Source organism: Rhinolophus ferrumequinum, chromosome 9 (genome assembly GCF_004115265.2).
Source record: "Rhinolophus ferrumequinum isolate MPI-CBG mRhiFer1 chromosome 9, mRhiFer1_v1.p, whole genome shotgun sequence".
Lineage (NCBI taxonomy): Eukaryota > Metazoa > Chordata > Mammalia > Chiroptera > Rhinolophidae > Rhinolophus > Rhinolophus ferrumequinum.
Window position 1 is genome coordinate 88218054 of NC_046292.1, and position 25154 is coordinate 88243207.

At 42.4% G+C, this 25154-nt stretch overlaps 1 protein-coding gene across 5 annotated transcripts in view; it reads right to left on the reverse strand.

Moving 5' to 3' along the window:
* FARS2 (phenylalanyl-tRNA synthetase 2, mitochondrial) overlaps positions 1–25154 on the reverse strand; it is a 497776-nt gene that overhangs the window by 155098 nt on the left and 317524 nt on the right. For all 5 annotated transcript variants that reach the window (XM_033115749.1, XM_033115747.1, XM_033115751.1 and 2 more), the window contains exon 6: positions 4617–4768. In XM_033115749.1, the coding sequence (XP_032971640.1) occupies positions 4617–4768 (152 nt within the window). The remainder of the gene's footprint in view (positions 1–4616; positions 4769–25154) is intronic.

Below are 25154 nucleotides of genomic sequence, written 5' to 3' on the forward strand. Positions count from 1 at the left end.
CTTTATTGCTAAAAAATGCTAACCCTCCCCTGAGCCTTCAGGGAGTCGTAATCCTTTGGCTTGTGGAGGGTCTTGCCTCCATGTAGATGGAAATGCAATATTTGCAAAGCACAATAAAGTGAAATGCAATAAAACAAGGTACGTCAAATTTTTAAAAACTGCAAGTGCTCAGTTACAAAGAAGGTAACCGTGAGGAAGATCAGGTCGGGCTGAGAAGACCTGAGACTCACCTCTGGTGTCCGTAGGTCAGCGTGTCACCTCTAGCATCGCAGCCCGGAACAGACCCTGACCAACAAACGGTGCGTGGATTCAGGAAACGTGCCCTCGACTGTACGAGCAGGCTGTGGCAAAGCCAGCAGTGGCCCCAGGAACAAGGTGTAAGTGTAGGAGCAGAACTGCTTTGGGGACGTCTCCAGCCAGTCCCTGCTGGAAACACCTGGGACATTTTTCACACCCACCCATTTCTTGTAGTCAAAGCAAGTATTTTAAATTCCCCAAGTCTAACTTTCGTAAAGTTCTGCCTTAAATCCAACTCAAATCTGTCCTATTCAAGTCCAGTTTACCTGACAGTCCGTCTTCACAATTCACAAAAGGCCGCTCGCTTCCCCATTATGAGGCGTTAGCAGTTAAGACAATGGTTAGGTTTCCTTTGGCTCCTCTTTGCTTTCTCTAACCCCAGCCTAAGAAATATTTTGATCACCTGCGGTTTCTCCTTACTCAGTACATGCGAATAGGATAATAAGCCAAAGGTATCAAAGCACACACAGCGACCCCAGCTCTCCTCTCCAGAGGTGGTCACTGCTATACTTTTGTTACGTGAAATTCGGAACAACAAGGACTCTTCTGCACATTACGTGGCCTATAAATTAAGTGGCAAAGGAGCTCGGGGAGAAGGTTATGAATGACAGACTGGAACAAAATGTCATCCTCTTCTAACCTAAACAGCTATCATCCTTTGGGGCACAAACTGTTATCTATATTCAAGAAAAAATGTGCCCAATTGTCTAACACGATGGAATTAGGTTCATACGCAGTACTTTATGTCCCCCTGAAATATCTGGGGATCTGCTGTTGTTCAAAAAATGATACTCAGTTTGTTCAACTCCTTGTTTGTTTCAGAGGGCGTCCTTTGTCTTTCACTCAGGACCAGCATTTCTCCACTTTTGCTATTAGGCAAAGAAAGGGTCAGAACTCTTTTAGATTACCTGGTAACATTTCATTGATGTGTTTAGAGAATAATAAATCTTGGGGTCAAGGTATGCTCTGATGACTACATGGTCAGGTAACCCTCCCTTGTCGCCTCCCAAGGCAGGGACTCGTAAAGGGAGGGGACCGGGAGGGTACAGGGTGCTCAAGGGAAAATGGCTTCCTAGGGGATGATTTAAGATTTTGTGAGTGGGGAATCTTTTAAAAAATGACGTGTCTCCCTGCCCTTTATCTGGGGTCAGCAAACTATGGGCCAAATCTACAATCTGTTTTTGTAATTAAAGCTTTATTGAACACAGCCATGCTCATTTGATTTCGTTTTGTCTATGGCTGCTTTCGGAATGGCAGAGTTGAGTAGATGTGACAGAGACCATATGGCCCACAAAGTAAAAAACATTTGCTATCTGCCTTTAACAGAAAAAGTTCTCCATCCCCTGCCCTAGATATTCCAAGAATCATTACACAGTGAGCCACCATTACTAAATAATGTGTTCTTCTCCTCAATGCTCCAAGACCAAGGTTTGTTTGTCGTTATTTTGGTTGTCAGTAACAAAGATTTAAAAAATAGTGGCTTAAACCAGATACTTCTCTCTCACATAAAAGTCCAGGGCTGAACGGATATTCGTGTCAGAGGCCCAGGCTATACTCCACATAGCTTCCACTACCAAGGTCTCACTGTCCTCCAAAATGGTTGCGAAAGTACCAGCCATTACATTCATGTCCAGGTAACAGGAAGGAAAATGGACAGCCTCAGCCCAACTTTTCAGGAAACTTTTGGAAATACCACTAAACACTTCTTTAATATCATTGACTAAACTGGGCCACACAGATACACCTAGGTGTAGTGGAGGCTCAGAATGTAGACTTTTACTTGGCTGGCAAGTTGCTTAAATAAAAAAATCAAGGTTATTTTATTTATTTTTTAAAACAGATGGTTGGCTACTGAGGGATAATTAGCAATCTCTGCCAAAGGAACCTTACTCCAATCACCATGTCCCTTATTAAGATAAGTACATGCTCTGGGCAGGGTAATCCTTTGGCAAAGCTCCAAAATGATAGGACTTAAATGTTTGCTTCTCATTTATTGAAGAGATGGTAAGATCAGTGCCAGTGAGAAGAATTTTTTGGTTGGTTGTCTGTTTTCAAATTTCCAATAAAAAATATTGTCTCCTTCTGAAGGAATTGAACAAATTCTCCTTTCATCAGTTAGTATGGGGTTGTGTGTGCAGACCTGAGTTAATAGGTGCTCCTATACAGGCCAGTGATTTTTTTTTTTTTTAATTAATGTCTGCTTGCGTGGACTGTCCTTGGGTCCACAGGACAATGACACTACCCCACTATCACTGCAATCTCTCCAATTAACATGCCCGTTCCATTTACCGTCATTACCAATCACTTACAAGTCAGAAAGACTCCATATTTACCCCTCCCTCAAACCATATCTACCCCCACGTCCAAGGCAATGACGTCTCACAGTAACCTTTAGGTTCTGATAATCTCCAACCAAGAAATGCTACTCATCTCACTTTTAACACTGGTGACATGAGAGGTAGAGGTGGATCTAAGGCAATACCAGGAAGCAAGCGCTTGAGACGTAAAAAATTAAGAATGGATTCTGAATCTAGACAATTATCTGAATATTAAACAAGAATGGAAAAAAGGGACAAGTCACATGCTTTTGGCATGTCGGTTAACATTTAGCAATCGGTCTTGTTCCCACATATTTCCTCCTCTTCAAAAGTAATAAACCAGACTTTCAGTATCAACATGCAAACTCTTGGAAAGTTCTTTCTCATAAACAAGTCCAGGGCTGAACAGGTACTCCAATGTGTCAGGGACCCAGGCTATCCCATACATTCTATTTTCTGTAAAGTTAGGAGACAGATACCATCTGTAAGCTCCAAAATATATTTAAAGGCTTCCAAAAACAGCCGAAATCAAGTAGAAGCCAAATGGGAGGAAGTAAAGAGAAGAAACATCACAGAGTGGTATATCTCCAAATACATGTCCCTGAACACCAGCAAAAAATACATGTCTCAGAGATGAGGGTTACAATTGGAAGGGCAAAGTCTATATCACCAGTAAGTGTTAGAACTATAGTTAGCACGGTCAATCTCCTCTTTGTAACAAGGGCGGGTTTGGGGTGGGAGGCAGGCCTACACAAAGACTCAGAGACCAATGAGCCATATCTAAAGAAAGAGTTGGTTTCTGAGCAGCAGAAACAAAGACAGCCTCATGCTTCTGAAAACAACTAGCCAGAAAGACTACCAGCCCCTCCCTGCCAAGTCAACCCTCAACCTTGTGAAAACAGCTGGTTCAGAAAATCCAACACATTCAAATACGAGTGACGAAAGGCAACCATAGGCATGCCACTGGCACATCAATGAAAAAGTTAGGGGAAAAAGGAGAATGGAAGAAAAAGGTATTAACAGGGAAGTCACAGAAAAATGCTGCCAATGGAACATATGAAGTTTCTAGACAAATATTTCACAATGAATTTTAAAAATCAAATCAAGCAATTTCTCTATGAAGGAAAATCACAAAGCAGAAATAACTCGGAGAAGAGATAGCAAGCAAACAGGAGGAACTGAAATGTGAGCTTGCAGAGTTCAGAAAAGGGTGTAAAACAAAGTAACTGAAGATGGAAATGGAATGTGTGCAAGGAAGAAGAGACTGCAGAAAACACAGCAAGGGACAGAGAAGGTAACAATGAGCAAAGCATTCAAAATGAAGTGGAAAGAAAGAGTTTTAAAACACTGGAGAGAAAATCATAGGTAAGAAATCAGACACAGGAGAACCTCCTCATGCACAGCTGGGAACAGAACAATGGATCAGAACAAATCCTTAAAGATACAATTCAAGAAAACGTTTCTAAAACCAAAGCAGAGTCAAACCCGATTAGTGAGAGACAATACACACACACACACACACACCATGGAGAACGGGTCAACACTAAGATGGATCCTGACAAAGTTATTCAACTTCATCCTAGGACCCAATATAGATTTTCGCTTGTGGTATATGCTTAATAAATATTCGCTGAGATACTAATCAAACACCTTTTTTTCCACAAACTCCTTTTTTTTGCCTTATCCGTCTTCTGTTCCTCGGATGTGATATGGTACAAAATCCTTTCTAAAAGCAATACTGAAAAACTCCAAGATCTTCAAAACAGTCTGTTTCATAGACTTTCTTTACTACAGCAGAAGAGACTGAAAATGCATGTTAGAGAGATTTTCACAAAGGATTGATATAAAAGCCTTTTCTGATAAGCTATACATTCACTATAAATTCAGAAGACATTTTGTCTCATATGCACAGAGTTTCAACAAAATTTTATGGTATGTTTCCATATGCCATTTATCGCATAGAGAAAAAAATGCATAAAATCAGAAAGTTCTTTTACTTACTTTGGATGTTCAAACTTGTCTATAAGATCAACTTTTTCTACCAGGTCTCCTCCAATTGTTCGGACCAAGTCATAGAAATCGTTTTCTGCGTAATTTTCAGAGGGCAACCAGAATGAAATGTCATTTATCACAGCAGGATATTTGCTGAGAGGCTGAAGAAAGAAAAGAAAAAAGATAGATTGATTTATAATTGGATGAGAATCTTTAAATTTTTCAAGGAAAGTTACACTTGGCTTATTAGAAAATGCTGATAAAACATTATCTCAGCACTTGAATTTTCAGGAACAAAATGAACTTAAAAGGTAAGTCAATATTCAAAATCAGCAAATTCCATTTTGAATGTTATAGATTCTTATCACATTCACATGTAACATTACCGTATATTATATTTACATCACCATTAACGTTCAGTTTAATATAAAGCCATTTGAATATATCATATTTTAGTTTTTTCCATTCGAATACTAGAGGAGAAAAGTTCAAATTTAATTAACAGCAATTCATTAACTTCTTGAGATACTTTCAGGAAGCTTTTAATGGAAAAATAAGTAAGGGCTTGTCGATATTGATATTTCTATTAGTATTGTCATTATTTGTTAGTATTTCTAATTAAAATAAAGAACTGGACGGATAAGTAGTCATTTAGGGAGTTACTTTTCAAATTACACCTCTAAGGATGTGAGAAACACAACACAGCCATTTCCTCCATTTCCTGCGTTTTCTTTCAGTTTATTAGAGCTCCCTAGTTCACCATTCTACTGGACATCTAACAGTGGATACTTTTAGGAGTTACTGCGTTTGTTTACATGACTAACACATATGAACATGCTTTAGGTCTGTAAGTTAGTTACCACCACAATAAAAAATGTTTCATTAAATGTTTTGTTATACAACTATGAAGTCTTAAGGGAATATCTGCTAAAACTATGAATTTGTCAGAAGGGCAAACTTACACATTGATTTACATCAAGCCTGATATCACTATAAGCCTTTTGGTAAATTACAAGATCAGAAAAAGTGTAAAGCTTTTAAAATGGCAAAACCTTTGAAAAATTAAACAAACATAAATGATCATTCAACATGAAATAACAATAAAGTTGTCACACAAATGCATCGGTGTGGAACACACATTTCAGAGCAACATAATAAAGCTACTATCTCCATGCTCTTGACAAAATACCACAGCTCCTGAAACACATCCATGGTTTCTCTCCTAAGTCCAGATGCTGTGATCAATATCCATGATGACAGGAGTCTGGTGGTTAGACAAGTTGCTTCTCCTCTGACAACATCCCTTGCCCCCTTAAGCAATATGGAAGTTGAGAGAGATCAGATGAGAGGCTGGGACTGCCAAGAATTGGCAGGAAACCTCCTCTTCAGCGGATCCCAGCTGAGCAGCACACTTATTGAGCTTGGGTATGAGACGAGATGACAGAAATGGGCGAAGGTGCCCAGCTGGGGATCTGTGCCAGCAACCCGTCAACAACAGTCAACACGACAATGCAGCCGGCCTGAATACAGACCCCAAAACATTAAAAATATACTACAGTAAGTACAGTTTTTAAAACCATGGAGAAAACCTAGACTATTGCAAACTTAGTTCAAGCTACAAATCATAACAAGCTTAAAGAAATGGTTTACCTAAGGGAATCATTCACTATACTAATTCGTATGGGTCAGATGTAGGATACCTATTAGTGACTCTTGCTTTTTTGAGGGGAACAATAAAATTTTCTTTTGCAAATAAGAAGATAACTGCAGTTGTATGGTTACTGAAATGCAGGCTTTCTGGTGCTTAACCAGAGGCAGTATTGAAAGCCATCCAGTGGCTTCCCATTGCTCTTAGGGTAAAGTCCCCAGTTCTTAAAAGGCTCTGTCTTTCTGCTGTTCTCTAGGCTCAGGCCAGCCCACTTTACTTGTTTCCTGAACACGCTAATCCACTTCCTCCCTGTATCATTTCCTGCCCTCCCTACCCTACTTCTGGTCTTCAGCTACAATGCTCATTTATGCTTCCAGACTGTTACTGTCTTTCCCCGAAAATAAGACCTAGCCGGAAAATCAGCTCTAATGTGTCTTTTGGAGAAAAATTAATATAAGACTGGTCTTATTTTTGGGGAAACACGGTAGTCACTTGTTATCTCACCTTATACTTCTCTGCTGTAGTCCTTTAAATCACCGTAATTACTTACTTAAGGAATGTCTTCCCAGTCTGTTACATTTCTTGAGGGTGGGATGTGTACCTTATTTCACACCAAATCACTATTATTTTGCAGAGTCCAGGTGACATTGTAGGGATTCACTAAGAGTGCATTACAGAGCCGCCTTGTGTGAGCAATGGCTACATTACAGCGAATTCAGCTGTTCTTTCTTCTCTAACTGGACCAGCGAATGGACGTACCAAGTAAATAAGGTACGGAGACTTGCCTCCACCCCTGGGTATGCAGTGACGGGGAGACAGTGACCATGTGGAATGACAAACAGGCTAGAGGTGGACAGTGACCCGGTAGGGATGTGATCATCCTCAATCACAGAGCTCGGAATTTTAAAATTGGATGGGAACTGTCAATCTAAATAAAGAGGTAAACTCAGGCAAGCTCAGATTACCAGAAATTGAGTACAACAGAGGAATTGCAATTCATGAAACACATGCTACAGCAAGCTACAGGCAAGTCCACTGAGGGTCTGGCGGGCTGTATTCATGGGTAAGAAGTGCAAAGAGGGGAAGACCAGCCAGAGTCCACGCAGTAAGTTCAATGGCTTATGGATGGGGAGAGAGTCTTTGTGGATGTTCATTGTTCGATAATAAGTCTAGGTCTTTCGTAAATCAGACATTTACCGGAAATCAGTCTCTCAGTTCTTAAGTTCTGAGGCCACATGCCCAAGAGTCTCCATTTCATATTTTCATGTTCCATTTTAGATTGAAATCCTTTCACAGATCTTAAACAGCATCTAATATTTGTGTTTTCTCATTTCTTTTCTTAATCTAGACAGAGGCATGTCTATTTTATTGTGTGTTATGCACTGTTAGGTGGGCTGATCCCCAATGACTCTGAATGAGTGACGTCCACAACGTCCTGTGCTCACAGCCCTGCTCGGCTCCTGCAGACTCATGCCTGTGGCTTCTGCGTGGAGTCAGTCCATCTCATATCTGGTCTTCCTCTCTTCCTGCTGCCTTCTGTTTTTCCCAACATTACTGTAGTTTTATCAAATAACCTCCTACTGATTAGTTCTTTTGAGAACCTCTCTATATAATTCTTGCTTGTTTTTAGAGAACTGAAAAGAGGATCTAAACTACAGATATAGTAGAGACTTTCAAAGTCACAAGTGAATATTATGAGCTATTTAATAACAATAAATTTGAAAATTTGGCTTAAATGAGTAATTTTCACTCAAGACAGAAAATTTAAAACCAATGACTCCGTACCAAATTGAATTAGCAGTCAACTCTTACAGCAGAAGTGTTAGACTCAGACGGTTCACAGTATCACTTAATTAAATATTTAAGGTGAAGGGAATCCCTTTAGTACATAAACTGTTTCATGAAAACAAGAAAAGGAGGAAAAACTAGCTAACTTTCTGAGGCTACTATAAACTTTAAGCGAAAGCTAGACAAGCACAGAATAATTCATAAAAAAACTGTAGGCCAATTTTACCTTACAACCTACATGAAAAATCCTAAATGTAATGTCAACAAACACAATTCAACAGCATATTAACATAATATTACAACATGCACAAGATTTTTTCCAAAATAATGAGAATGATTTAAAACCAAAAATAATCTACTAATTGACATACAGTATAAAGAAAAAAAAATCATGTAATTTTTTTCATAGAAAAGAAGCATTTGATAAATGTAACTTTATTCATTATAAGAAAAACAATTGGCAAACTATAAATAGAAGACAACATCTTTAATTTAACCAGATATTTACTGAAAACCTACAGCAAACATATTTAATGTTAAATTTTTTAAAAAAGCATTCCAAATAAAGTCAAAAGATAAGGATACCCGCTCTCATCCTTGCTTTGTCACATTCTAAATCCTAACCAAGACAATAAATAGGAAAAGCTATGAACTAAATTAATTGGAACGAAACAGGCAAAATTTGTGATCCTAAATTTGAATCCTTCTTATTAGCTATATAACTTGGACAAACTGCTTTATCTATTTTCAGTTTTATCTGAAAAATGGAGGTATTGTTAGTATCTATCTCATAGGATAACTACTATTTCATATCTATTGTTATACACATAATGCATAAGATTTAAAGTGAATGAAATGGAGATACATGTATCATTACAGCTAAAATTCAAAAACGCTTTTTTTAAGGAAGTTTTTTTAAAAAGAAAGTTAAGTTTCTTTTTTTAAGATGTATGCAGTATGATATTTATATGAAGTTTAAAAACAGGATAACAGTAATATATATGTGTAAATTGTATTAAAAACAGATGTGGGAAGGCTTATATACTGGATGTTTGAAAAATGACTACCTCTGGGAGAAGAGGGTAAAGTATTCAAGAAAGGTATAAAAAGAATTTCAACTTTAAGATGCCAAAGAGTTCAGGTTCAATCTTGATTTGTGTGGCAAATGTGCTGAAGGACTTGTGCATGCTACAGGTGTTGGTTGGGTTGGAGGAGAGGTGGTTGGTACACTCCAGAAAGGGCAGCCCAACTTATACTTTATTCCCTGCAGGCAGACTGATGGTAAACATCCTTGTAACTCTCTCTTCTTATTGGAGGGTAGCAAAATATGCTACCCCGAAATATGCTGCTTTGGGGTAAAGATTATTTTGAGCTGAAGGCAAATGAGAAGCTGATACAAGAAAATCTCTCAGCCTTCCCCTGACTTACCTAAGATCAGGGCATACATTTGCTAAGGTGTCCTGCCTCCCATTTCTACTAGTAGGAATGACAGAAGTTAATCACTGGAGACAACGCTAGATCTTATCAGCCCAGAGATAAGAAACTTTACTAACTAGTTCTTATCTTCAATTAGTTTCCTATATGTTTACCTTTCCATAATCGGCTACCCCTAGAGACTCAAGCTACTTCTCCTTTGTCCTATCACTTCACTAAAAATGTATCCTTCTTTTCCTAAACTGCTATGTAAGCCCAAGTTCTAACCAAATCTTTCAGTTACTCAGTTCTGGGTATTTCCTACGTGTTACATGAGGAATGCACAAGTTAATAAACTGGTTTTGCTCTTAATCTGTCTTTTGTTACAGAGCCCCAGCAGAAACTAGAAGGATTTTTTTTCCCCCTTCCCTACATTATCCACACATTTATTGCATTGTGACTACCTCTAATGATCTTGGAATAATATACTTATTTTACTAGGTTGGGCTAATCTTAGGAATCTATAAACATTTTTCAGTTTGCCCTCTTTAACACGCCTATCTCTGCCAATTATTGACACGTCCAACACAAGAACTGTTTTCTTCCCTGTTGGGGGTTGACGGGGTGGGGCAATCGTGGAGTCACACACTTCCATGCCCTCAGTCCTAGCCCAGGCCCCCACTGTGCTAAGTGCCCTCCGTGATTCATTTCTCTGCCGCTATGTCCTCCAGGACCAGCACTACTGTCTGGCTCGTTCGCTAGCCCGTCAGCAGCACGGTGTCTGTCTAGTAAGCACCTGCTGAAATCTTACTGAACTGAACACACTGCTGGGTCTGTGTCCACATTTCCCAAGTTTTCCAGGATACTCTGGATTTTTAAAAATAACAATTATGGTTCCAAAAAGGACAATTCTCCATGTATCTGGGTCACATGAATTTGATTTTCAAAGACGTTGATATTCTTCCCTTTTTCTTTTATCCGAAATAGCTTTGCTTACTAAGCTCTACTCCCATGTCTCTTTACTCTGCACTATCTCCCCCTCCTGCCCCTTAAAAGGCTTACACATCCCTTCAGATCTGTGTCCAGACTTGCAGGTAAGAAGTTGGCAGCTGAAGTGCCAGAGTCCAGTTACTTAAGAGTTTCTCATTTAACTGGTTTTGTTCTGTTTTTTTTTTTCCATCTTATCTGGGTGAAATAATAATTCATATATTTGGGGTCTTCTTACTTTTAAATAAAAACATTTAAAACTATAGATGTTCCTCTGTATACCTCTTTAGATATATCTCACATGCTTATTCTTTCCATAAAATTCCATAAAATTTTCTCTTTTCCTATATTCTATTGGATTGATCCGTTTTTTAAAATATGCTAATATATTTTCCCTCTTTGGTTTAAAAAGCTGTAAATTTTATTTCTATTCTTTAATACTCACACACATCAATATCCTTTAACAAATTTTTCTAAAGCCTAAATTTATTTAGTTGTTCTAGTCACCTCCTAAATAAGACAAGAACTTTAGTTTCTTTTAACAGCAACTCTTCCAAACTACTAGTTTTATCTTTTAAAAAGCACACATAACATAATGTCATTTAAAGCAACAGTTAATTTTAAGTTAAAAATTGTTTTTTAATTCTATATTTGTTTTTTTGCATTCTACCTCTTTATTGGGAGACAATTCCCTGTGGAATTTCCATACAATTTGTAACCACTTGTATCACAAACAGCCTTGGAATACAGAGGTAGTCTCTTCCTTGGGGGAAGAGAGCAGATTGGCTTCTTCACCAGGAAAATAAAGATAGCATCCTTCTCAGGAGGAAAGATTGTGAGGTTTTCTAATGTTTCTTTAAAAGACTGGAAGGAAAACAAGCAAACCAACACAAATGAATAAACGAAAGACTGAAGGGTTCCTACATTCAAGAGTTTTCAGCTGTGCCCTAAGCCCGCCGTGTGAGCCAGCATCCATGTCAGCTGCTCCGGCTGCATCACGTCCTCGGGATTGGGAGGTTAGGAGAACCACTGCACACATGGAACTCATGCTGTGAGTAACACAGTCCTTTGTCTCTGACCCAGGAGTCTCATGTCATTCTGTGTGGCAGGCTACTTTGTTAACTTGCAAGCATGGTGATATCTTAGGCCTTTCACGGTTTCTGACAGCTTTCTTTCTCACTTTCGTTCCTGCAGATGAACATTCTTTAATAGCTTTTTCAGTGAAAGTATGTGGGAGGCGAACCTCTGTCAATATTTATGTGTCTGAAAGCCCTCACAGTTACATTGGGCAGGGCACAAAACAGTGGTCTCCCTTCAGCACTATGAAAATATTTTTCTGCACCTATTAGTAATGACGACAATTCTGTTGTCAGTCAGTGCTGTTTCTTCATAGGGAATCTGTCTTTTGTTAAGAGCCATTTTAAAGTTTTAACTTCATCCTGAGGCTCTGCACTTTGATTGTGATTAGGCCAGGCCTGCATTTGTCTCTCTTTATTCCGCTCAGTACTCAGTGTGCTTTCGATCGGAGGTTCACGTCTGGCACCAGTTCCAAAAAATTCCAGCCATTACTTCTCTGCCATTCTTTTCATTGCCTTTAAACTGCAATAATGTACATTGTGGAACTTCTTGATTTGTCTTCCCTTTTTCTTAATTGATCTGTTTTAGGTTTTGTATTCTAGGTGTATTCTTCAGTAATAGCTTCTTATTTACTAATTCTCCCTTCAACTGAGTCTGGTGTCATCTAGTATTTTTCTTCATTTCAGTGAATCTATTACTCCTTTCTGATTGATTTCTGTTTTCTTCCACATCTACTTACATCTTACTCTTGCCTGCTTTCACCCCTTACTCAGATCTTCTCACCCTCCCCCTCTCCCGTCCTCCTTCCACTTCTTCCTCTTCCTCTTCTCTCCCTTCTCCTTCTTCTATGGTTATTATTCCTACATTGATCTCTGTGAGGACATTAGGTATTTTCATTTTTGAAAGAATGCTTTCTGATTTTGCTTTAACCTCCAATGAATTCAAATTCTGATTTTTGATTTGGTTGGCTGACACTCTTAGGTCAGAGTTCTTCACGTGCTTTGGAATGTGTGTACCCTGCCAGGCCCAGCTTGTATGGGACACAACTGCTGATGTTCCCTCACTAATCGCCCTCCTTGGTTAGAGCATTTGGCAGTTCCTCCTAGCCCACAATCAAGTTGGTAGTGCTGTCTGGCTTCCTGCCCCTGGTGATACTGATGAAGCCAAGTGGGTGATTTCGCTCAGTTCCCGATACAGAGGGCCTGCCTCTGTCCTGCTCGCTTCCTAGGATCCGAGCTTCACACAAGCTAGAGGTCACGGCTGGCAGCAGTTCACAGCAGTGACCATCACCTCCTTTCTAGAGCAGGGAAGCACGCCCACCACCTGCCCCGTTTCCAAGCAGAGTGCATGCTCTGGCCCAGCACACTGGCAGAGCCATTTAGTCCAGACTCCGCCCGAGCTACAGCACTGGTGGCCCCTCCCTACTCACGACGGGAGCCCAGGTGTCTCTCTTCAGTCTCGCCTCTGCTTGGTGTCAATGTTTGTCTCTTGTCCATAGTATAAACCTTTCTTTAGGGAGAGGAGGGAAAGGCGTGGTTCTGACTTTTTTCACAATCTCTTTTTAGATTTTTATCTATCACTGCTGTGTGTTTGGAGAAGGTAAAGAACAGCTTACAAAGCAACACCAACTGACTCTTCATATTTCCTTACACAACGGTTCTTAACTTCGTGGGGGAGGGGACATAGACCTCTCTGAGAATATAATGAAAGATCCAAATCCTTGTTACAGAAAAGTACATATTTCGACACAGATTTTTGCATAGAACTTCTAGGATTCGCAAACCCAGTATAAGTCATTCAAGGAGTCAGAATAAGGACCCTCATCTTTGATCCACATTCAAAATTGTCATGAGTTCAAATACAGACAGCTGAGATCACGGGACTAAGGGGTCAGAAAGTACCCAAATCTTTCTCTACTAACATATGATATATACACCTATGCATGTATACTTTGCATGCATACAAGGAATGTACACTTTATGATAATAAAACCATATGTGAAGACATCATTGCTTGTCTATGGTAGCTACTTGAAATGCAGTCATATTTATACAAATTTTTAAAAAGTCTGCTCTTTATGGGCTGGACTAAGAACCGCCTACTGCAGCAGAGACAGTAGTGGCCACCCTCGTCCCCGAGCAGCCTCTGGGTGGGCTGCGGCCTGTGGTGTAAATGCATCATAGCCCTGCTCCCTCTGTCCACCCTGCGTCCTCCACTTCCCTTCCACAGGGGTTGATCGTGACAGACCCGATGACGAGCTTCCACTTCCTAACCTCCATCTTAGAGTCTGCTCTCCGGGAGAACTTGACCTGTGACTCCTAGACATCAACAAACTGTCAGCAACCAGTTGAACTAACAATTCAGTGTGTGTAGGGGGTGGCGAGCATCAAGGAGCTCCCATGTGGAGGGAGGCAGAGCTGCACTAGAATTTGGGTCCCTATCGCCAGGTATATGATAGAGAAGAACGGCTCCACCATGGCGCCCTGGCAATCTTGTGCATTAGCCACATGGGCCACACAGGCAAAGCCTTGCACCACAGCTCCCGTCCGTCTTGGCAGGATGCCTTGTGATCCTCCTGGAAAGGATGACTGGCCTGTGAGCTGCTGCCAAAAGGCCATCTCCTACTCGCCTCCTGATCTCCCCTGGGAGGCTACCATGAGGCAGCCTGTCATGACCTCCAAGGCTTTCTGCCTCACTCTCCTCAGAATAGTCATCGGATCTAGAACCTGTTAGCCGCAATCTAGAACTGGCCCCTCAGCAAGAGGGTATTTCACAATTGGCGTTGATTGTCCAGTCTGTTACAGATGGAATTGTGGCCCTGCACAACTCTGTTGGAGTCCTAACTCCCAATAACTCAGAATGTAACCTTACTTGCAGAAAGGTCTTTACAAAAGTGATCACATTAAAATGAAGTCATTAGAGTGGGCCCTAATTCAGAATGACGTGTCCTTATAGAAAGGGGAAATTTGGGTACAGACACACACACACAGGGAGAAAGCCACGTGAGGATGCAGCCAGAGAACTGAATGATGCTTGTACAGGACGAGGAATGCTGACGATTTCCAGGAGAACCACCGGAAGGTATGAAGGAGGCCTGACCAGATCCTTCCCCACACCCTTCAGACAGAATTAAGCAGCCAGCACCCTGATCTCAGACCTCCCATCTCCAGGACAGAGACAACAGATGCCTGTGGCTTAAGCCCCCAGTCGGTGGTGTCTTGTTCCAGCAGCGCTAGGAAACCAACATGGCGCCTTTGTTTCCGCGTTGTCCTTTCCTGGTATGTGGGACAAGGACCATGGGAGCTGGCACCTTTGGCTACTCTTCTCTCCACAGTCTGTGTAAACGACAAGCTGTCTACATCTAAAGGTGGGTCACTGTATTTTACCAGCCGAATCCGTCAGGCCCGGGCCCTGGCCTTGCCGGGTATGTTCACTCGCCTTAAGCTTCTGAGTCTATAAAGTGGAGATAGCGCCTACTTCAGCGAACTGCAGTGAAGACGACATGAAATACCGTTCATAAAGCACACAATCATTTTCTAAACAGACACTGATTTGGACAGTTCCACTCATACACAATTTTGACAGTTGTCCACGCCCAGTTATAGCTCATAAGCTTGCCAACGTGACTGTGGGGAGGGGGCGTCTGAAAAGTGAGAGTTTGGCTTACCCATGTTATTCCATCCCAACCGGCCTCCTGCTCCAGGTCATCCCGCGCCCCCGCCCAATATTTCAAATACAAATGTCACGTACCTTCCCAAGTTAAAATCGTCTTATCCTTCCATTACAAAATCAAAACTTTTCAGACCCCTGTACCTGCTCATATTCTCAAGGAAGAGACTCTTACACTGTCAGTTGGTATCACAACGCAATATAATAGTACTTTTAGTCCAACGAACTTTGTTTCTACATCAAAATCTTCCCTTAACTTAAATGCTCTTCTCTTTTTTGATGTTACTGACGCAGGATAACAGATTACCACCCTCCTTTCGGTACTAGTTAAGTTTATTCAGTCTCTGTCTTCCTCCCTTTAGGCAAAGTTATTTCGTGTGTGTGTGTGTGTGTGTGTGTGTGTGTATACATATATATATGTTTATTCATAGTGTGTATGTACATATGTGTGTGTACATTTCATATACATACATATATATATACACACATACACATATATGGACATACACAGTATGCATAAACACACACGTTTTAGATATTTTTGGTTTAGAAATTATTTTGACAGCTACTCTAACAGGAGGGTATCCTTCCTCAACAAGTTCCCCACAGAGTTCTGAGACTGTCAAGGTGACTTTTAACCATGACCAAATTTAGGCAAAGGATTATTCTACAGCGCCTCTGGCCACTGCTTCTCTTTTTCCACCAGAAGACATGTCCCCCTGGATTTTACTGTGATTATATTGCTACCAGTTACCAAGCATGGGGTGCTAGCTGTGTGCCCGGGACTGCTCGGCTCTGTCCATGCAATATCTCATGAACACACAGCACGGTAGTAATCAGAGACGGCCACTCTGACTGTTCCCACAGTACCCACGAGGAAACTGGGTCACAGCCCAAGGTCAAACAGCCAGGAAGTGGCAGAGCCATGATGAAACGCAGAGCCAGGTTGGACTCGTAACCCTTATGGTTTAAGACCTCCCATTTACAACCAACGGCTCACAGGAAATGGCTCAGTTTCTAGTACTATTTCCAGAAGCAGTCTATTCAGCCTAATTAATAATTGTGTAAATAAGACCAAATCTAACATTTATCCCTCTGGTGCCTTCTATGAGATTTCCTTTTCAAATGATTCACTTAGCTTTGAGAAGATCTTGATTTAAAAGCACTTCCAGGCTATTTACAGTCCATGTGATTGTGTTCTTACGTAAATTAACTTAAACATCAGTTTTGTCTATAAAAATAGTATGCTCGATCAGTTACTTTGCTCTACACTCAAATGTCTGATAGCCCTGATTTTAATGCCATCTATTCATTTTACAACAAAAACCACTTATGAAACCTGGCTGGCAGGCTTGTACTCTGCAAGTTCAGGTTGTTCTAACTCATGATTCCACACTGCCTTGACGATACAGCTTTTCCTCACTTTGTTCCAGTATTTTGTTTCTATTCTTCCATAGTGTCACAGAGGGCCAGGAACACGCTGTACTGGTCCGAGGCGGGCACAGCTTCGACTCAGGCAATTGTCCTGGTGCCTCACGGAGAAACCGCAGGCAACCCCCCGACCCTCGTTCTAAGCATTCTTCTAAACTTCAGAAAGTGCCCCAGAACGTTCTCAACTTTTGATAGAATTTCAGTTCTGTTTGAAGAGACACAGAAAACAAAGTATTCCCATAATAAAATAGTGTTGAACAATCATTTTGGAAACTGTATGTTGAATTAACTTCCCATGTTTCTATACCATGGTCCTCACAACTATTCTAAGAGCAGAAACAGAATTTCAAGTCTTTTTGAATCATCTCCAATTTTCTTTAAAGCTCCAGAACTCTTATTGAAACCAATGACATACCACCGCACATGTGACAAATAAAGGAGCACTCTGCCAGTCAGTAAGCAGGGTGGGTGTGGGGGGCTCCCCCCCCGGCTGAGGCCATACATTCTCCACGGGACCTCAGGGATGGGAGTGAGGATTCAAGGCCATCCCCGAATGTCATGGTTTTGAGCGTAAGAAATAAAAGAAAAAAGGAATCCTTACAAATCTTTGTTCAAATAAAATATCACAGGTGCCTCTGGTTAAAGAAGGAATTGCAGAGAGGGTGGGGACTTGCAGCCCAGGCCCCTACTTAGAGCACTGCCAGAGCATTGGACACAGAGTACAATTGATAAAAACAAAAGAATATGTTTTTGGGGTGATGAAAATGTTCTAAAATTGATTGTGGAGATGGTTGAACATCTCTATGAATATACTAAAGACTGCTGAATCACACAATTTAAATGGATAAATTGTATAGTATGTGGATTATATCTCAATAAGTAATGAAAATAATAAATGAATAAATAAACTTACTGATCAAATAAGCATCTCTAGAAATGGAGCACTGCTGTCTTCTATTCAGTCTCTATCACCTCTTCAGAATTTATCAAATACTTCACCTCTTAAATTTATTTTTTCAGGTTCAATAATTTAGCCGTTCTAGATCCAGCAAACATTACTTCTGTACTCTTGTTTTCCCTCAGAGAAGTAAAATATTTGTAGACATTTTGCCCAGTCATTTAAAGCTTCCTGTCTGTATCTTCACGGCCTTATGCAACCACTGTATTTTGTGAGATCACATGTAGTTTTATGATTATATTTTTTCCCAGTTAATCATGTTTACTAGACGACAGATATTTCCCTTCTATATGTGTCAGGTAAGTGAATGGAGGCCCTAGATTTAAAATTACATAATGAGAAACTAGGTCTGTTAATCATCAACCACAAATTTAACCTCAAAATGGTGTATGTTTACAGCATGAACTCCGTGATCTGGCTCGCAATTTCTTTTCCACTTCATGTTAACCACAAACTCTACAAGTCTCCATTCAGTTAGGGTCGGGATGTGCTGGGAGGTAAAACTGAGGGCCAGCTAGAGAAAGAAACTTGAACTTGCCTGAGTTCATAAAGAGCAGGCCTCCTGACTACTCCAGTGTTCAGAAGAAAATGAGCAAAACAAAAATTAACCTGAAGAACTTAAGACATCTGATTTCTAATGGCTTGTTCAAAACTGGAGTAAAGATAAAACGTTCGCCTCTTATACACAGGAAGCCTTTCATAGAGTAAACCTTTGGATTTGACCTTCTTCCTTTCTTCCTCACCCCACCCTCTTCCCGCAGACGCGTCTACTGGTCCTTTGAGGCCAGACCCCTTCCCTTACATGTTCTAATATCTCTTCCTGACCCCATAATGCCAAAGACTCAACATTGTCCCAGTTGCTTCTCAGCAAAACATCCCAGTGGACAGACACCTGCCCTATGTCTGTGTCTAAAGCTCTGTTCTCGATCCTGTTTGGAGACAGAAGTGCCCACGGAGGTGGGTTAGGCTAATTACTTCTGAAAATATTTATTGATTTGGTTTTTCTAGAAAACAGTCCAATATCAACTCTTGGCCATAGGGCAGAAATAGATAGGGAACAAAAAGCTAAGTGCAACCACCTAAAGTTTTTAGAGAAAATATCGTAGCTGCTCTGAGAAAGGAGAAAGGTGTGGGGTGGGGTGGGTGGGTGGGGTGGGGAAGGAAATACGTGAGAAGGTACTGGTGACAGTCATTGTAGTTGGGTGGTGGTTTCATGGGTATCCACTATACTACAGTTTATTACTTAAACATATTACTTTCTAAATATCAGATATTAGGTAAAAGGAAACTTAAAGCAAAAGGATATCAATGCTTAGTCATTTACTTAGAGAAATTATGTAATGGAGGGAAATACTGGCTCTGGTTTATGCAATCACATTTTAAAAAGAAATTGTTTTTTCTTAATTTAAGTTAAAATCCAGCTGTTTGTTTGCATTCAACAGACAAAACAATGAGTTCAACATCCCATGTTAGGGGAAAATGTGAAGCACTCGTTTCTTCTGCACCAAATCCAAAAGTGTCCAACAAAGCCCAGCACAAAGCTCACCGCGAGCAGAGGGGATGCCTTAGTTCAAAGGAAATGGAATGTGAATACAGAGTTCTGATGGAGAAACCCCCTCTCCCGACAGCCAGCAGAACAGAGCAGAAAACTAGCATTCACCGGGCACCTCCTATGTATCTTGCCAATCCCGGCCACTCTGGCTACTCAGACACCATTCCTGCCACCAAAGGGCTCACAGACCAGAGGGACGGAGACCATCAGAAGTGATCCATACACCGTGGTAAGGGCCCTGCCACCTCGTGGTGTGTGAGCAGACGCAGCCATCTTTGGAAATATGGCTAAAAGCCCGAATGGGGCCACATTAGATCACCTTCCCCTTTCCAGATGGATAGTAGAAACACACCTCCTATCCATTAGGTAAAAGTCTCAGTAAGATGAGTTCATTAAAATAATAAAACAGTGAGAGCATATTAAGAAGTTTTTGGCTGTCTGGCCAAATATCAAACGTGACAGAGAGAAAGACAGTAACTGATTACTTTCTGGAGAAAACGCTGTCATAAGAAGAGGGAGGAGTTCCAGAATTCTGCTTCTCTCTAACTGTGGATAAACTGCCAACTCTCTGGGCCAAGCTTCTGCATCAGCAAGAGAAGGCACTTAGCAACTCACACACCGTTGTCTGATCAACACGGTCCCTGAGCATGTCACGACTGGTGCCCTGAGAAACTTGGGCCATTGTCAAGTACACCTGAGAAATGCTGCGTTTAACCAAGTTGGGCAGGGGGAACCTGAGAAAGATTATTAGTGGGGTTTGCCCTTCCTAAAATTTCAACCAAAAGGACCAAGTACAACCCAACTTTTCAATTCCACTGGTTTCCCGAGTCATGCCACCCTGCCTCCTAGAGGCCCGAAGAGGACAGGCAGAGACACGCACTGAACACCCATGCGCTGACGTCCAGGATGGCTCGGGTGTCACCACTCAAATCACAATTCGTCCCATTCAAAAGGACCCTGGGTTTCTTGCCAGTTTAAAAGTTTAACTTGAGTTGAAAAAACAAGATTTTCAGAGTTCTATCAGATAAACCTTCGGCAATGCTGCTGAGGCTATGAGCTAGCAACACTTGATCACTCAAGAGGTAATATTCCAAGCTAATGATTGAAGATGAATTTCCCTTATGCAAAGGGAATCAGACTGCTTCTGTAGATAGGATTGGCCATGAAACCAACTGTTGAGATTTCTTTTCTCCCGAAACGACCATTCGTGCTGGTTACGTGTGCGTGACACGGGGTTTTTCCCTTCCATTCAGCCTCCCTCACAGTGTGGGGAGGCAGACAGCCTTGTGCAGACTGTGTGGGTGGGAAATGGAAGAGCAGACGCTGAGTGCTCACAGTAAGTACACAGGCGAGGTGGCGGTGGGGTCTGAATACAGGTGTGTGCGCCCCCAGACCTCTCATCCTCTGCACCGCACCACAGCCAGCAGCGGGCCCCCTTCCTGAAGGCCCCCCGAACGTGGAGAGCCCCCCGTAGCCGAGCTGCCGCCCAAGGCCTCTTAGGGCCCCTCTGTCTCTACCTGAGCTGCGGCAGGTCCCTGAGCCTCTGCAGACTCCTCTGTACACGGGAGGGACATCCTTACCTCACTGAATTATCATGAAGATTAAATGCGATAACATATATTAAAAACCCTTATAAATTACAAAATACCATACAAGGGAAGGTAGGATTAATTATCCCTTTCTTCTTGTTTTATAAGCTTTTCTAAAAAATTCATCCGATTAACGACGTAATAATGGTTACCATTTAGTTAGTGTTTACCATGTGCCAGGCACTATTGCCACATTTCATCTTCAAACGAAGCCCAGGGGGAGGGCACTCAGGTGGTACAACTCAGCTCTGCCCCTTACCAGCTGTGTCCTTAGGCTGCTCCCTTCTCTCCCAGCCTCCCACTCCTGCCCAGGGATCCTGCCCACAGCCCCTCGTGGGGCTGTGTGAGGAAAGCCATGAATGCATGTAAAGTGAACAGTAAACACCTAAGTGTTTTCTCCTGCATTTCTTGCCCCTGCATGGCCACACCCGGTCTGAACTCAGGTCCAGCTAATTCGACTATCGCCTCATGCTGGGCGCCTATCACTATGGTCTGGAATCTGGGGAGAGTTTGGAAGAGCTGACATATCTCCTTGTGTCACCTGATTAAAAATGTCTCCCAGGCAGGGACGACATTTTCTCCGTTATATGAGCGTGGTTCCTGGCACAGAAGGGAAACGACCAGCGCTTGTTGAATTGAAGTAGAAAGACTGTGGCTTTTTCATGGTTGCTGGTTTCCACAGCCTCACGCTGGCTGTAGTACCAGGGACATGGGTTCTCAGGGCAATGAGGCAGGAAGGGGCGAGATGGACCACCAGGGAAATGCTGAGAGAAGAAAAGCTTCAGTGAAGAACAAGTGACTGCCAGGGAGGGTTGAGACAGCATTCTCCAGTAGGTACAGACATTAAAGGACTCGGGGGTAGAGCTCTCTTGGCAGAGGGGATGAAGGGATTATAACCTGGAAACGTGGAAATGCTGAGGGCCTTTTTATAGACTTCTGTTCTGGAGAGCTAAAGGGTCAAGTGCATAGCTGGAAAGGAAGAAAAACAGAACAGGATTTCAAAGCTAAGAGTGACTAGAGAGAGACCTTCGATTTCCTCTAAGGCTAAGGAAGCACTTTACTTCCCAGGTCCGTTACCCAGCACCTGCCTCCCAGATCCAAACCCACTCCCTGCACTCGGCTGTGGGAGGCTGGGCTGGCCTCTGCTAACCAAATTTCTGCTCTGCCAGGGGATCCCTGGAGGGAGGCTGCCAGTGGGGGACGGAGAAGGAATGGCTTTTCCCTGCAGGCTCCCTGCTGTCCGGGGCCCCAGTAATACTGCTTCTGCACCCCAGTAATGCCAGTATGACCAGTAGCAGCAGCTGAATTCACGCTGAAGTTTTTGCAACACCTGCAGAACCCTCTCCAGACATCCCAGCACAGCTACCACTTCTACTCTGAGCTCACAGACCTGCTCAGAGGTTCGGGTGTTACCCCTGGGGGACCCTTCCACCAAGTTTTTACGTTTCATGAATTCCAACCTCTTTCTGTGTTCCCGCAGCCATAGAGGGGGCAGCTGTGTCCTGCAGTTGCTATATCCATGAAATCTTAGTGATTTCCTTTTGACTCTTCATTCACCCCCTGAAAGGGTAACATTTCTTTAGATTAATTTCTCTTTATTAAAAAACAAAAACAAAAAACTGGTGTGGTTTCTGTCTCCTGCCTGGACTCTAACTAGTATGATATACTAGGAAGGAAGGGAGAAAGATTTATCAAGAGTTTGTGGTCCCTTATCCCTAATATGGTGTCAAATTCTCATAAACTGCAAAAATAAGTTCCAGAATAACCAATTCACAGTATAAATCTAAACAAAGAAGTGAAGACAAAGGGTGTTGATAAGTTGCTCAGAAAACAACGAAGTTGCCTCAAACACAGACCCTCTGCTCCTTTAGGGAAACATCAAAGTCCTATCCAACAAAGAAACAACTCTCCAAGGACTGTGCCCTGGACCAAAGGACCTCCATCAGTGCAAAGAAAGATGCCAGACCTACAATCCCTCAAGTTTCTTTCCATCCCTTTACCAAATGAACCTTAGTGGTGTCAGAAGGCAAGACCCAGGCAAGATGAGGGGCTGGGAATGACAGCGGGAGGGCTTCATGCTTCCAGGACTGGAGGTCCGGGCTATGCAGTCCTGACGCAGGGCAGGTCCTTCCCTGGGGTCTCAGCCCTGCGTGTCCAGACACCTGTGACCCCGAGGGGCTATCACTGTGTTTGATAAATAGCACCGAGTCAGAAAACAGCCCAGTGTTCTCATCAGCACGGGGTTCTTCCACTGTTCTCCGGCCCCCAGTGCCTCACGTCTGCCTGCAGTATCCTAAGATGTTTATTTTAGCCTGAGCCTGAATGAAATGGAAGCAAACACTTTCCTATAGGCTATTTTTCAATTACTTCCTCCCTAAATAACCCGAGGATTCGAATGGTTTGCAATGCCTTCCTGCTACCCTCACTTGACGGGGGATATGGAGACCATCTTTTTTCCGACGGAAGGTGTGAAGAACCTGAATTTGATAAACCAGACAGGATGTGATTTCCTTTTGGCAGAGTTGACCAAGGTTCTGAATTTCTTTTATTTAATTGTTTAGTTTTTGGAGAGGGAGGCTGAAAAGGATGGGGATATGGAAGAATACTGGCTTTTCGTTTCAGTTGGAGGGGTGTATTTCTTCGCTGCATCTCTTCTCCTGTCTGTATCACCTGGGCCCTGAATTACGATGCTGACTAACTGTGTTACTGGGCACGGGTCCCTGTGCTTGGAAAGAGTCTGCAGAGGCTGGCGAGGGCAGCAGGTGCTGTAGTGGTGAACCTTCCTGGAGAAGAGGCAGAAGAGTGAGCTGTAAAACCGTGAACTTCCTTGGACCGATCCACTTGTTACTGGTTCCCTGTCGGGTGGGATTCTGCGGGGTGGTCGGGCCCTCCTCACTTGTTCTGTGTGCTGCTACTGAACCAGAACCATGGCAGCACTCAGGAAGGCTTTGCTGGGCTCGCTCCTTTCTCAGACTGTGACAAGAAGGGAAGGCAGAAAGCAGAGACGGGAGGCAGACAAGGCTAGATGGAGGATGTGACTGCTGAGGCGGGAGAGAGAAGAGCTCGCCGTGACCTGAAGAGGCTGTGAGCAGTGCAGTGAACAGGCGCTATGCTGGCCCAGAGGCATGGACGGTCCCTGTCAGCCGTTACCTGTACGAGGAGCTGTGTACCTCCACGTCCCACTTTCTGGGCTTCTCCCACTGTGGAGTCTGGTGGGGCCAGCAGCGAGTGCTGACTGGGGTGGAATAGGGAAGTGAGAAGAGGCCCAAAGCAGCATGTGTCACTATCAGAGACACTCTTATTGTCTATTGACTACAGGTGGTTGAAATATGGGATCCTTTCAGGCAAATGCTCTCTCAGCTCTAAAGCAAAGGCACAAGATAAATCCAGTAAACAGAGGAAGAGGCTGTGGGCGGGTGAGTCTATTTTAGGGCTGGCAGGTTGGTGAATTTTCCACCGTTAGCTCTCACCACTGTTTTCAACTGTCTTAAAAACATTACAAGCGATAGTAGAGGTTGGATCTCTTAAAGATTCAAGCCAATCAAAGCAAAAATGGCACATTATAGAAAAACTAGAGAAGGGATATAAAAACACAAATGTCTACAAAAGGTATGGTCTGAAAACATTTTGGCATCAATCAACCCATCCTTGTCAATCTTTCCTTGTTCTTCATTCATTCAACAAATATTTATTGAACTCCATGGGCAAAGAAACATGAAAGGTATACAAGAGACATCAAGATTAGTACAATATTCTTTTCCCCAAGTAATTTACAAGCTGACAGGGAGGTAAGAATGGGCTAATTTAAATATTTAATTTAAATATCAGCTAACTTAGTTTACGGAATGAAAAGAGGGCCTATCTCAAACTAATGATTGTGTAATGGCATGAATAGGAGGGGAGGGGTCCTGGGGCAAGAAAAAACGTCTGCAGCAAAGATATTCTATCAGCAAGATCCAGGAGATAGTAGCTGAAGTTCCCTAAGGTCCACATGCTAAGACTAGAGGAACTCTGTGTAGTATGTTGAATCCGAACTATAATGTAATCAGGACATCCGCTGGCCGGCTGAGGCTGGCAGGCAACGGGGACGGCCCGGCAGGAGGGAAGGAGGGGCCTGTGAGAACAGAAGGCGCGTCTCGTGATCCTGTGGTCTTCCCCACAGGATCTAATAAAGCGATTGCTCAGAGAAGTTAATGTAACTTGTAGAGAGATGTTTTGTCACATTCACTCAACTCCCTAATACAAGACATTGATCACTCAAGTCTAGGATCACTCAGTTGCTGGGTTTGCCTCCTGCCGACTGCTGTTTGGCCGTAGGTCTCAGTGTGACTTCTAGATACCTAAATTGGATTGAAGCATGGTATTGTTCCCAAAGTTCAGGAAATTAATGTATATTTTTGTTTAAAAAGATGAAAGGGTGAGGTTTTCTTTACCT